Source organism: Centropristis striata, chromosome 17 (assembly GCF_030273125.1).
Source record: "Centropristis striata isolate RG_2023a ecotype Rhode Island chromosome 17, C.striata_1.0, whole genome shotgun sequence".
NCBI classification, from domain to species: Eukaryota; Metazoa; Chordata; class Actinopteri; order Perciformes; family Serranidae; genus Centropristis; species Centropristis striata.
The window spans coordinates 12,863,225-12,877,983 of record NC_081533.1 but is presented as its reverse complement, the minus strand read 5'-3'; the positions used below and the strand labels follow the sequence as shown (position 1 = coordinate 12,877,983).

The 14,759-nt window shown below is 37.7% G+C and overlaps 1 protein-coding gene across 2 annotated transcripts in view; it reads left to right on the top strand.

The window, feature by feature from the left end:
* The window catches only part of acap1 (ArfGAP with coiled-coil, ankyrin repeat and PH domains 1), a 36,801-nt gene extending 24,097 nt beyond the window's left edge, over positions 1-12,704 (top strand). The window contains exons 17-23 of one of the 2 annotated variants that reach the window (XR_009395970.1): positions 1,232-1,422; positions 2,532-2,576; positions 2,744-2,919; positions 4,774-4,883; positions 9,127-9,237; positions 9,318-10,638; positions 12,020-12,704. Coding sequence is in view for 1 of the 2 variants with exons in the window: in XM_059354950.1 (XP_059210933.1) it covers positions 1,232-1,422; positions 2,532-2,576; positions 2,744-2,919; positions 4,774-4,883; positions 9,127-9,237; positions 9,318-9,379; positions 12,020-12,117 (793 nt within the window). In the remaining variant the exon portion in view is untranslated. The remainder of the gene's footprint in view (positions 1-1,231; positions 1,423-2,531; positions 2,577-2,743; positions 2,920-4,773; positions 4,884-9,126; positions 9,238-9,317; positions 10,639-12,019) is intronic. The other variant, XM_059354950.1, reaches the window with a different exon arrangement.
* Positions 12,705-14,759: the final 2,055 nt, after the last annotated feature.

Here is a 14,759-nt window from a genome sequence, read left to right as displayed (position 1 = left end):
TAATAATAATAATAATAATAATTTATATAATCATTTATTTATAGATCACTTTTCAAAACACATGTTACAAAGTGCTTTACTAAGACAAGTTAAAAATGGACATAAAACAACAGATAAAAATAATGTTTGAAAATTACATAGTTCTGTGCAATTAAAAGACAGTTCAAGTGAAGCTAAAGTTCAGGTAAAATCAGGAAAGGCTCTCTCAGATAAAAGTATGTTTTAATGAGATATGAGACAAACAGACACGCCTGCACTACTAATGTGTCTCTGAGGGAACTTATTTCCTGATGATAAAGATTGTCCCTATTTGCGTCGCTGCAAAACCAGAAGAAATTACCAGAAATACACTCACTTCTTCTCCTCCTGCCGTCATATTCCTGACATTACATAAAAGTTTATTTCTTTCTATTTGTCCATAAATTGAAGACTTGATGACTTGAGCTTTAAAATGTTACATCTGCAAAGACCTATGTGGTTTGAATATGATTAAATCAGCATCCTGCAGCTCTATTTAGACTTATTTTTTGACTTCCTCTTCTCCTCTGTGTTTGTCGCAGCAGACAGGAAGTGCCACAGGTACACCATACACATGATTAACGTTGTGACTAGAGTTTCTTCCGGAAACGTGTTAGGCTGCATCGGGCTGCATGCTCTCTGCAGCATGAGCTTGTCTTGTTTGGGCTTATGTGGATTTTTGTTTTACTGCATTTTGAAATATTACTTTACTTACTTTTATCTTATATTATATTGAGCTCAAATATGCTACCATAGTGAAAGAAAACATTTTAAAAATCACTTATTTTACTGCATTTTGTCTATTTGTGTCTGTAGATTTCTCCTAAATTCACCATAATGCCTCATCTGCACATTTAAACATAACATTTCAGATACCTTTCACCTATAGTGTCTTCCAGCTCGCATTTTGGCAGGAATTAAATGGCAAAGAAAGAAGGCACTTTGGGTCCTAAATAGAGCTCTTTTAAACTGAATTTATGGCTTAATTAAAAGACACTGAGCGCCTCGGGGACATGTGTGCAGCATTTTTGTCTCACAGCTGCACAAGCACGTTGTGAGGTCAAGCTGAGATCAAGTTAAACCAGAAACATACTGACAAATAAAAAAAAACAGCCCTGCATGTTGGCTTGTTTTGTGTTGTGTGAGATGAAGATAAATCAGTTTCCCTCCATCTGTTTTCTTTCTTTCTAATCTATCATTTCTGTCCCCTCAGAGGAGACAAGGAGTCATGGATCCGATCAAAATACGTAGAAAAGAAGTTTATCCAAAAGCTGCCAGAGACCAGGAACACCCTGCTGAGGCGGTCCAGCGCCAGGAGGGACCGAGCAGCCACGCAGGACCGGACGGCACAGCGGCCGCCGCTCAAACCCAAACCTAACAGAGCCACTCTGCCTCGTGTCACAGGTGAGAGACAAGAATCAGGCCTGATGGATGGAAGCCAGGCGGTAACCTCCAGGTCTGAGCAGGGAGGCAAACCAGGAAGTGCCTTAAGCTGCATTCTACCGAAAATTTCAACAGGAGTTGCTGATTGCAGCTGCAGAAGCATTTCTGTTCATTCATTTCAATACAAAATGAGAAAACTTCTCACTTGATGTATTACCTCAGAAATTTTTTTTTAGGACAACACTATGGTCTCAATCACTAGTGAAGACAATTTGAAATATTGGCCCCATTTAGAAGAAAATAGAAGATAAAGAATCGTATGATTTGGGGCGTGGCTACCTTTGATTGACAGGTCACTAACAAGGCGAGCCGTCATCAGGAGAGAAGCAACGTGTCAATAAATTTATATATAACGTTATATAGATATAAAAAAAGGACCTTTACCGGTTTGGTCTCATAACTTTGACTCTTTCACACTATGTTTCGACTTAATGACCATTTCTTTACCATTTATTTGAACGATTTGTTCATTAAAATGTCTTGTTCGGCGTTTGGTTGGACTAACAGACACTCCAAGGAGTCGCTGCTCATTTGTTTTTGTTTTTTGCTAGCCAAAACTAACATCCCAGTTAATGCTAACATGAATTAGCAGCGGCTTCTCTCAGTCAGGTTGAGGTGTAGAGAGGCTGTAGTCAGTGTCGTCAGATCCCTCTTGCTCCGCAACAGTCCAAATATGGTCTGCTCCGCGTTTCCGAAAAAAAGATGGCGACGCAAGATGGCGATTTGTGTAACGATGAACTTGATGCCTCAAATGGGCCACAAACCAACGGGTGACGTCACAGTCACTACATCCATTATTTATACAGTCTATGTTGGAAACCAGTGGGCTAATAGCTCAGCTGGATGCTTCTTTGCCGTCTACTTCATCACTCCTCACACTCCTGCTGATGTCAACAAAGCCCAAACACACCCACACACTCACACAATCCCCAAAGTTGGTGATCCAGCAGAAGTTGATAATCCTAAGGGCCTAGTGTGCCTTGTGCTATGTGTGTGTGTGTTGTGTGTGTGTGTGTGTGTGGTGTTTCAGTCAGCAGGATAAACCTGTAATCGTGGCTCTCTTTCCTCAGGGCTGAGCCCCAGTGACCTTGTCCAAAAGAACAATGCACACAAAGGTGAGATAAAACATGCACACACACGCTCTGACCTGACAACAAAAACGAGCCCGTACAATGTGTTTAACACCAACTGTCAGACTAGAACAGTTTTAAACTTTGGCCTCTGCAGGAGGAGAAAAAAAATGTGTAAGATGTGTTAAACGTTAACCTTGTGCTCCCCTCAGATGTTGCAGAGGAAGAGGAGGATCTGAGTGGACTTCACCCCGGCGCCCTGCTGTACCGCTCGGCCGCCCTGCAGAACTTCCCCGTCATGGCCGACGCTTTGGCCCACGGAGCCGACGTCAACTGGGTCAACGCGGCCGAGGAGTCCAGCACGCCGCTGATACAGGCCGTCTCAGCGGTGAGGACAGCATTAAGTACACCATGGCATGTTAATATAAATGTTCGCCAGGGGATGAATAGTGATGGTTCTGACAACCTCCTTAAATCTCCTTTATTGCCAAAATTTCCACATGTACATATAAAAAAACAAACATCAACAGCAAACTAAACTGTAATTTGTAACAGTTATAATACAGCCTGTGACTCATATTGTTATATCCCGACATTAACTTGCTCTTAACTTCATATCATTGTATGAATTAGTACATTTGAAACATTTAAAATACTTACTAGTTCATAAAAAAAAAAACATTTTTTAATAAAATACTTACTGAGTCCTAATGGTACTTTAATATAGGAACACCTATTTTTTTCTTTGTATTGATATGCTATATATATATATATATATATATATATATACAGTCATGGAAAAAAATATTAGACCACCCTTGATAATGATTTTGGTTATTATCATGAAAACCATGGAAAATGGCTAGATATCAGCTCTTAAATTAAACTCTCCTGAGCTATTTTTGTTGTTATCTTTATATTTGTCTAAACAAATGTACCTTTAGTTGTACCAGGCATTCAAATGAACAAGAAACTGAAGAAAACAAGGGTTGTCTAATCATTTTTTGCCATGAATGTATATACAATTTGTTGTATTTCTATTTATTTCATTTTTTTTTTTATTTGTCTTGTGTGTGTTAGTATATTGAGATTATATACTTTTAAACTAATTAAGAAAGTGTAAAATTGCAGGTACAGAAGAACAAGAGAGTAACACTTGGGTATTTTAGAGAAAACAAGAAATAAGTTGTACTGTAAAGATACCCAGTGCTGACAAAATACTTACAATATAAATTATTTACTTTATTATACCTCGATGGTACCCTACGACGGCATATTAGGGCCAAGTATGTAAAAAAAAAACGGACCTGGGGCAGAGGGTAATATTTTGAGAAAAAGTTGCAGATTTACAAGATTAAAGTGGCAAATCTACAGGACAAAAGTAGCAGATTTATGAGGAAAAAAGTCGGAAAAATAGTATTTTGTATTTGTCACAGAACCTGAACACACCACAGATTCCCGCCCGGAAAGCAGGGGATACCACACGGACACGTTAGTGAAGAGGTGCAACAGTATGGAACATACGCTTATAAATTGCAGTGAATGCAGATAATCAGCTCCCCAAATTTTTTCTTCAGCCATTATGGAGCCAGTGAGGCCCAGATTTTAGAGGGCTGCGTCTAGTACCCAGTACTTATAAAAACACTTAATGAATAAATCATTTCTCCTTTTCTCTAAAACAGAATGAATAAATTGGTACCAAGTACTTAAGAAATACAATTTAACATACTTGAAATGTATTGTTGTTACTCCCTTGTTACACTGCACCTACATTTAAGTACCAGTACGAACTGGTGAGTGTTTTCAGTGCTCTACAGATTTATACAACAATTTTACACTCTGATTAAAGAGGACTTGCACAGCAAATGTTCAGAAACTCCACTAAAGGTTGCAGGCTGTATCATAAAGTGTTCTGCAGAGGATAAACTGTTTCCATTTTGGACACTCCATGAGTTTTCCTTTAGCAGTCAAAATATGTTATATTTGCCATTAAGTTTGTTTACCATAAGCCCTCAGGATACATTTTACACTGTCTTTTTGCATAATGACTGGTACAGCTCGAAGACTTTCTTTTCTTGCCTTTAGGGCTCGCTACTGGGGCTTTTTACACTGATGGTTAACCTGTTTGGACAAGGGGATACTAGGGAGAGCTTCATGGAGGACCATGTAGGCTGTGTGTGTGTTAAAAATATATTTTAAAAATATATAAATGGCAGCTCACATGTTCCTGTTTCCTTCCCAGAATGCTTTGGCAGCCTGCGAGTTCCTGCTGCAGAACGGTGCTAACGTCAACCAGGCAGACAGCAGCGGGAGAGGACCGCTCCACCACGCCACCATCCTGAGTCACACCGGGTAGGACGCACACACACACACACACACACACACATGCACACACTGGCACACACACACACACACACAGGCACACACTGGCATGCACACACACACACACACACACACATGCACACACTGGCACGCACACACACACTATGAGGGGCATTTTATGCCAGCACACTATACTAAAACGCGTGTACAGCGCCTATGCGATGACATCAAACGTCTAACGTGCGCGTGTAAATTCCATTCACTTTCAATGGACAGACAGGCGTCACGTAGGCGTCACGCAGACGCTGTACACGCGTTGTTGCACATACGCCTACGTGACGGCTGCGTGACGGGTTAACTACGCCTCAAATACGTGACATGAAGACCCGCGTGACTGTTAAGTACAATTCTACATAGGCGTACAGACACGCGTATTGCGAGTACACCAGATAACATGGGTGACGGGTGAAAAGTGCCACCAGCGAACGTAGTGGACGCCTGTGTGTGTGTGTAACGCGTGTAAGCCTATAACAGTTCAGCTGTTACACAGAGTCTCAGCTTCATATGGTATTGTTTATAAGAAAGCACAACTTATAGATGAAGAGAAAGACTATCTCGTACTTACCAGATAAACTTAACGTTTTTCCGGCCAAAACCGGAGGCTTAATTAGCCTGTTTTAGGAGTGAAAGTCAGCAAAATGCAGCTTAAACAAAATGTTTTACCTCATTAGTTAACTACGAATGTCTGTAAAACATAATGGGACTGTGCATAAGTGCCGAATTGGGTTAAACAGTGTAGATATAAGGTCCGATGGAATCATATTGTGAACAGACTTCTGTCCACATGGCTACTGAATATTCATTAGATAGGTCCGCATGGCTACTTAATATTCAGGGGTGACAGCGATTACCGCTTCTGCAGGCAGGTAAACCTACCTAATTACAGCTGGTGCTTAATGAACTGTGTGTCCGCGTGCGAAGCTGGGAACTGGCTGTGAGCGTTGCACTTTACTATTAGCCTACTATTTTTAAGTAGCTGAAATTATTTTAATTATCCCTTTCACCCTTGCTATCATTAAATATCAATTCGATATCATTCAAACCTAGAGAGAGAGAGAGAGAGAGAGAGAGAGAGAGAGAGAGAGAGAGAGAGAGAGAGAGAGAGAGAGAGAGATTTCGTTAACAAGAAAATAAAAACTGGCCTGAAAATAATAGAAATATCCTGACAGCTCTGTGGGGGCTTGGAGTTCATCTGTAAGTTGTGCTTTCTTATAAACAATACCATATGAAGCTGAGACTCTGTGTAACAGCTGAACTGTTACACAGAGTAACACACTGTCAACGTACACGCGTTACACACACACACAGGCGTCCACTACGTTCGCTCGTGGCACTTTTCACCCGTCACCCATGTCATCTGGTGTACTCGCAATACGCGTGTCTGTAAGCACGCCTATTAATCAGACTTTATGCTGGCACAGGCGACGTGTTTTAGGCGTTTAAGTATAGTGTGCTGGCATAAAATACCCCTCATACACACACACACACACACACACACACACACACATGCACACACTGGCATGCACACACTGGCACACACACACAGGCACACACTCACGTACAAACTGGCACACACACACACGTACACACACACACACGCATGCACACACTGGCACGCACGCACACACACGTACAGACTGGCACACACACACACACACGCATACAGACACACACACACTGGCACGCACACACACACACACATGCACTGGCACACACACGCAGACACACACACACACACTGGCACACACACGCAGACACACACACACACTGGCACACACACACGTACACACTGAAACACACACTGGCACACACACATGCACACGCTAGCACGCACACACACACACACACAAGCATGCACACACACGCACACACTGGGGCAAACGCACACACAGACACACGCAAACACAGGGTCACACACACACGCACTCTTGTAGGCTGTTATAAGAACAATAACATTTCATAGGAAAATTGCTGCACACTTACAAAAAAAGAGAATATAAAATAAAATACAACTGCTTAAAATAAATCAAGCTAAATCAGAAAAAAATCTGAATAACAAATAGAGTGCACTTATATAGCGCTTTTATTCCACACACATTACACAACAATGACCAGTTCAATATGCAACATAATATTTAAAAAAACAACAGCAGAGAGACTCGCTGACAGTCAGAGACAAATGCAAACAACAATAAGACACGGACACAGTTTTGTGTCTCGGGCAGAAACGCAAGTGCAGGAAAATAAACAGCTTATTTACTTTATATACACACACTCAAAGCAAATCTGTTTAAGCCTTCAGGCACGGAGCCCAGAACCATTAACAAGCTAAGTAGATTCACTCTTGTTTGCCCAAATGACATTCCTGTGTTGTGTATAGTGGGAAATCTGAACACAAAGGAAGTGATGGATTAAAACAACGAAGCAAATTCTCTCCCAAAGAGGCGTTAAGACTTTTTACAGCTCGACTTTAGAACGTTTTTTATGTTTAAGCGTTACAGATTTGTGCAGTAACATGGTCTGCAGGTGTTGATGGCAAACGTTTCATTTCAGCAGTGTAAAGTTGCCTGTTGTGGCTTTACAGCAACATTTCTCCTAAGTGATCTTTGCCAGACGAACGTGGAGAAACTGCAGATAACATGGAGCCTGTACCTGTGCTGCTTATCAGACAGTCTGAATATTTCTCTAATCTCATCTGGCCGAGGTCAGACTGCAGGCTGCTGCTGTGGAGCTCAAGTTTAGAGCATTATTTGTCATAATTCAAGAGATGGTTTTATTTTTTAAGTACATTTAAGAAGCAGGTTTAGTTTTAGACAAATTTATCAAAGATCTGTGTGCCTGGAATCTTGAAAGATTCTTGTCTGGTATTTATTTTTTTGTAATTGTCTTTTTATTGACTTTTAGAGACATAATAAACAAAAGTACTAAATAGATTTGACACCTTATGAACATTAAGACTTTTCAAGCGTGAAAAATAAATACATTTATTCAATAAAAATGCAAATTGTAGTAATATTTAATATAATAATTGTATAATTTATTAAAAATCCTATTAAATATACATTTAAAAAATGTGCTTGTATCAATATATACTATATACATTTTTAGTTTTTGACCAATTTAATTCAGGAACTAAAATTCCCTTTTTTGTGCATCCCTTTTTCTATTCCCTCGTCACTTGAAGACCCTAGACAAAAAGGAATAAAAAAAAATGACAGTGATCTTTGAGACGCAGTTTACACACACATGACGAAACAACATCAAAGCACCATTGTGTTGTTTTTTGTTACTTTTTAATGTTGCTCAAATCTGGTGTTTAAATTCATGTAATGAACAGATACAGAAAAGACTCTTACAGAGGGGAAGCATTAAAGTGGTCGTACACTTCATTCAGAACATTTATATAGCCGCAAACAACTACTTACTATGTAAAGATGTAGTGGAGTAATGCGAGAAAATGGTTACTACAGGTAAACAAAGAAAAGAGCGATGACTTTCTACCACTTAATGGCACCAAAGGGAACTAAACGAAGATTAGTGAACAGTGGTTTGTGAACAGTTCAGGATACATACAACAAATATAAGAATAGTAATAATAATAATGATAATAATAATAATAATCAAAATTAAAATTAAATATAAATTAAATAAATTAAATATATAAATAAATTAAATATATATATAAATAAACAAACAAATAAATAAATAAATCAAACATATAAATAAACACAATTTAAAAAAATGTAAAACAAATTCAAAAGGGCGGGGGGGCTCAGTCGTCATACATGTTTTTTTCTTTGCTTCCTTTATTGTTGCTACTTTATTATGGAGCAGTGTTTAATGCACTTCATCAAAATAATATTGTTGCTAATCACTGATGTATCCCAGACTGGGAGGAAAGAATCCATCCAGCCTCTAGTATACAGAATTTTAATTAATTTTAAAACTTTTTTTTAGTAAAGATCTGGACCAAAGTTGGTTAAGAAAATGTTGTTGTTATTTTTTTTTAGCTAAAATTAAATCAATAAATAAAATTGAATACAATTTAAAAACAATGTAAAAAAAATTCAAAGGGGGGGGGCTCAGTCGTCACAATCGGGCAGAGACAAAGATTCAATATAATTTAAGAGAGCTCTCTAAGTTCTTTCAAATGAGTTCAAGGAGCCATTGAGTGAAAGTCTAAGCTTTTCTCACTCATCTTTGCTTTTCCCAGGTTGGTTTGTCTCTTCTTGAAGCGAGGCGCGGACTACAACGCGAAAGACAAGAACCAGAAAGACCCCATAACTATCGCTGTGGACACCGCCAACGCTGACATCGTCACTTTGTGAGTATTTAAGACCAGATAAAGCCTCATATGTGACGAAGCAGTTAACAACCTGTCTAACGGATCTTCTTCCTTTTCAGGCTGCGGATCGCCAAAATGAACAAGGAGATGCGGGAGATGGACGAAGCTTTTGGCCAATCAGGTCACTCGGGGGGGCAGGGATCTGGGGTTTTAGTGGGCGGGACAGGAGGTGGGCGGGCCCACACCAGGAAGAGCCTCCAAGCTATAAAGAACCACATAAGTGGCTGGGCTCTGGGGGGGCAAAATGATTAAAAATCAGTCTGGGACCACAGACGGGCAGCGAGACTGGAATGGGCTTGTTTTTGGTTGTACGCTAAAAGGAAAAACATGTTTAAGTCAAGCAGTTACGCATCATAAATCACTGGTTTTGCAGTGTCATGTGCTGTTTATCTGCAGCATCTGCAGAGAAATGATCCCGGCCTTCAGCTCGCAACATCCAAGGAAACGTGCGTCATCACTTCTAAGATAAAAAAAAAGAAAGAAATTGCTTTCATTGAGAAAGCATAAAATTCAATTTTGTATACTAAGAAAGAGCCAGAACACAGGGTACAAGCGTATAAAGGCTCAAGGATGCAAGTGATAACAGATTTATTGTATTAGTGAAGACAGGGAAATGTCTTTGTGAAACAAAAAAGAAACATTGTGAGAGTTACAGGAGTCCACGTTGCACTTTGAATTACAAACGCACATCATCCTGCACTTTGAAACCCACAGAATCTCCCCGTCAATAGGGAGCGCTGCGTGTGGGTGTTTCCACTGTTGTATAACAGAGGTTCAAGAAAATGTATATATAATAGACCTATATCAGGATATTGTATATTTGGGTTATTTTTATATACAGTATGTACAGTGTTCTGGCTTTCTCAGATTTTATTGTGTCCATGTGTATGTATATGGATGGTTTTCAGTGCGGTTATGTAAGCTAAGTTCAATTTTCAGTTTGGTTCTGAAGGACGATTTTATCCTGCTATTCTGTGAATAGTCTGAACTCTCTGTTTTATATTACATGTTTATATTTATCACAATTTCAAGAGCGCTGTGCTGCAGCTCTTGAGCTTAAAGTGGGTTTTTTTGTTTGCATTTTGTCATTTGGCTCCTTTTCAAGCTGCAAAGTCCATTCTTTCATGATTGTCTTTTAGTGGCTATGGAGGCTTTTTTTGTGTGTGTCAGCTGTATTTAATCAGTCTCACTCATGAAGGAATGGAAACGTGACGCTTTTTGTCTGCTTGAAACAACTGCTGGTCAGTATTTGACGTGCTGTGCTTTATCACTGTGTGTCTTTGTTGTGTGTGCACTCATGTTTCTTTGCCTTCTGCCCGCTGAGATGTCCAGCTGGTCTCAACTAGCTTGTGCAGTGTGCCACCTACTGCAAACTCAGAGGTAAAGTGCATGTGCATGCCCTCATTTATTCGTTCATGCTTCCTGCTTTAGGGCTACAACTCTGAATGTGTTCAGGAAATAGTTGCAGCCATTAAAACTTAAATATGTCGTCTCCAGAGTTATGCAGCTTTCAGTGAAAGACGTTATGGCTCAAACACAGCTGTGTCTCATTAGAGGGATGACTAAGAATTTTAAACCAGAAGAGATGGCATTCATTTGGAAATGGATTCTGAAACTTAACCCTTGTGCATCACTGTGGACATTTTAGGCTTTTCAATTTTTAATGTTTCAATCACTTTGGCTGTGTTAATGCATGTGGCATCATTTTTCAGCTCCTCAGCTCCTATAATAAGAAACTGTGCAGCCAGAATACAGTAATTCAGACCCCTTAAGGACAAAAATGTCCCATTGAAACCCATTAAAAGTTTTGATCCCACAGCCATTTCAGCACAAGACTTTCAACCAAAATCAAAATTGTAGTTTTTACTATTTTCCACTAGATTGATTCATTTTCTCCTGTTTGCCCTATGGGGCAAATACATGCTTTTTTCTTCGCTTCCTCTATTGTTGCTACTTTATTATGGAGCACTGCAGTGTTTAATGCACTTCATCAAAATTCATATTGTTCCTAATCACTGATGTATCCCAGACTGGGAGGAAAGAATCCATTCAGCCTCTAGTATACAGAATTTTAATTAAATTTAAAACTTTTTTTAGTAAAGATCTGGACCAAAATTGGTTAAGAATTTTATTTTTAATTGTTTTAGCTAAATTGAACGATTTTCTCTTTACTAAAAACTAGAAGGGAATTTATTTATTTTTGGCTTTAGCAGCATTGATTTAGAGAAATTTGTATTTTTGTGCAGTGTCATATTTAAAAAGATGAAGAAAAATAACACCCAGTTGTTATCTATGAGGACAAAAATCCCCGCTTCCTAAAACTGCAATAAAAATACTTTATATTTATAGGGAGTTAATATATTTGGGTTTTTTTTAAATCTGTCACTGCACAAAAACAAAAATGCCTCAAAATCAATGTTGCTAATGCTAAAAAAGTTTTTAATTGACAGAAAATCATTCAGTTTTGCTGAAAAACAACAACAATTGCAATATGTAAACAGACTGGTATTTAATTGGTTAAAATTCTGAAAATTAATGAATATTTGTAATTTGGACTGAAGTTGGTTGAAAAACTAACTCCAAAGAAAAAGGAAAATAATATAAATATATCATTTTATGGCAGTTTTTTGATGCAGACATTTTTCAGAGCAACTTTTTTTTTTTAAAAGGATGCACAAAGGCTAACTGCTTTGAAGCCTCTAATACTTTTAACAAAATGTCAAACTTCAAAGCTCATGTCTTCTTCTTTGGTGTTTTCCAGGTGACGACACCTATCACGACATCTTCAGAGACTTTTCCCACATGGCCTCCAACAACCCCGAGAAGCTCAAACGCCGCAGCGCAGACCCCAAAACTTAACCAGCTGTTGCCTCCTCTTCACCCCGCCACATTTCACACTCACATACTTTTAAACATACACACACACACACACATAGATATAACATGCTAGTATCCAATCCACAGACATGCAGACACACACACACGTCTGCTGGCTACCTGCCACATGTTCAGTCATAGCTCAGCTGGTGTTGACTTCAGAGGGGATGAACGCTGCAAACAGTGAATTCTTTGTGTGAACACGTCAGAGCAGAACAATTGCATCCAAGTGGGAACACTGGAGCAGCTTTATGAGGCCAGCGTGAGGTGTCTTTAACACCATCACTCTGCTGAGACTTATTTTTTAATTAAATCCAGTAAATCTGTTTATTTTTTTCTAAACTAAAAGGGCTGTTTTTTATGTTCCTGTGCCATTTCTTTTTTTGAATTTGTTACATGAAAAGTGTTTAAAATGGACTTAACATTTTTTGTGAACTGTCTTCCATTGATTTTAATGTAAACAGATTTTTACATGTGGGACTTTTTTTTTTTAGACATATCATGTCTACTTAACTGTGGAGGTACTTGAGATTTGTATCATGATAAAATAAACTGCAGTACAAAAGTTGCATTTAGGTGTGTTTAAGTTTTTAATGATTACAAGACTCTATATTCTTATTTTTAATAGAGTGTACAGTAATATATTTTCCTGTCATGAGCACAAATCCCCAGCAGAGGGCACCGGCTTTTTACCATTGAGTTGCTTAAAAAGATATGGCCAGTAAGTTTTTTTTATTTTTAATCAAATATCTTTTTAAGATATTTTTAAGCTGCTATATTTACCAAAAAGAAAATAATAAAAAATATTAGACCACCCTTCTTTTCTTCAATATCTTGTTAATTTTAATGCCTGGTACAACTAAAGGTACATTTGTTTGGACAAATATAATGATAACAACAAAAATAGCTCATGAGAGTTTAATTTAAGAGCTGATATCTAGACGTTTTCCATGATTTTCTTGATGATGATTTTGGTTATTATCAAGAAAACCATGGAAAATGTCTCGATATCAGCTCTTAAATTAAACTCTTATGAGCTATTTTTGCTGTTATCATTATATTTGTCCAAACAAATGTACCTTTGGTTGTACCAGGCTTCAAAATGAACAAGAAATTGAAGAAAACAATGGTCAAATAATTTTTGTCCATGACTGTATATTACTTTTCATGGTACTTTATAGTGGTGCATATAGCATTGGAGTCATTAAAAACTAAAGAAATAGGCACAGAGTTTAAATCTGAATAAAATCAGAAAGAACAGGCAGAATAATGAATTATCTGCCAGACACAACCTAGAGCTCCCCCTCCTTACAATACCCCCATCCTTAACTTTTCCTATTCAAACCTCCCCTTCTGCCTGATATGTTAATGACTGAGACACAAGAGGACGAAAAGTGAAGACGCGTTAAAACAAAATACATGGCTTTTTAATCAAGAGTCAGTACAAAATATTTGACATAAAACAGTCAGGCAGCAGCAGCCTGGATGCTCGAGTGGTAACTTTATAGGGTCACACCTTTGAACCACAGACTGACAGGAAAAGCTGGTTAGATGAGCATTTTACACCTTTCAACAACTACACACTGGTTAGTAGCTGCCAGTATGATGAAATAACATCCTTATAAGTCACGTGCCTTGTGCCTTGAAAATGATCCAGCATGTCACAGTGACCCAGCTGTCTCTGTCCTGCTCATGCTGTCCAAGACAAATATCTCTGATTTACAAGGATATAAATTTGTCGTTTACACAAAGTACAAAGTGCAATGATTGTATGAAAAGAAAAAATATAGATTTGATAACTGATGGTGTTGTATTTCATCCAGGAATGAAAAGCTGAAGTCCTGAGAATGAAAGAGAGTTGCTGAAAACAGAGCTGGTCATTATGGCATTCAGTTTCTTTAATTCATAAATCCATTTCCACACTTTACACGGTAGTGTGAAGACCAAAACCATATATACAGTCATGTAAAAATTATTAGACCATTGCTTTCTTCAATTTATTGTTCATTTTAATGCCTGGTACAATTAAAGGTACATTTGTTTGGACAAATATAATGAAAACAACAAAAAGAGCTCACAATAGTTTAATTTAAGAGCTGATATCTAGACATTTTCCATGGTTTTCTTGATAATTATGTTGGTTATTATCAAGAAAACCATGGAACATGTCTAGATATCAGCTCTTAAATTAAACTCTTATGAGATATTTGGTAACACTTTACAATAACCAACTAAATAATGTTTATAGATGGTTTATAAACCAGTTATTAACCATTAACAAAGTGCTATATATTTAATCTTTAAATGTTTTCAACCAATTTCTTAAAGGTATATGAATCATTTCAAATCATTAACATACTTAAAATGGTGTTAAAAATGTTAAAATGAGTGTAACTAAAACTATTGATAAACTATTAATTATAATTTATTGGTTTCTTAATGGTAAAGTAACTATAAACTTACATTAATATACCATCTATTTGTCATTTATGAATGATGTAGTTAGTTAAACATTAATAAATTATGTATTTACCATTCTAAATGGTCTATATACAGTTTATAAATGATGATTAAACATTAATAAACTATCTGTTTACCATTTATAAATAAGGGTTATTGTAAAG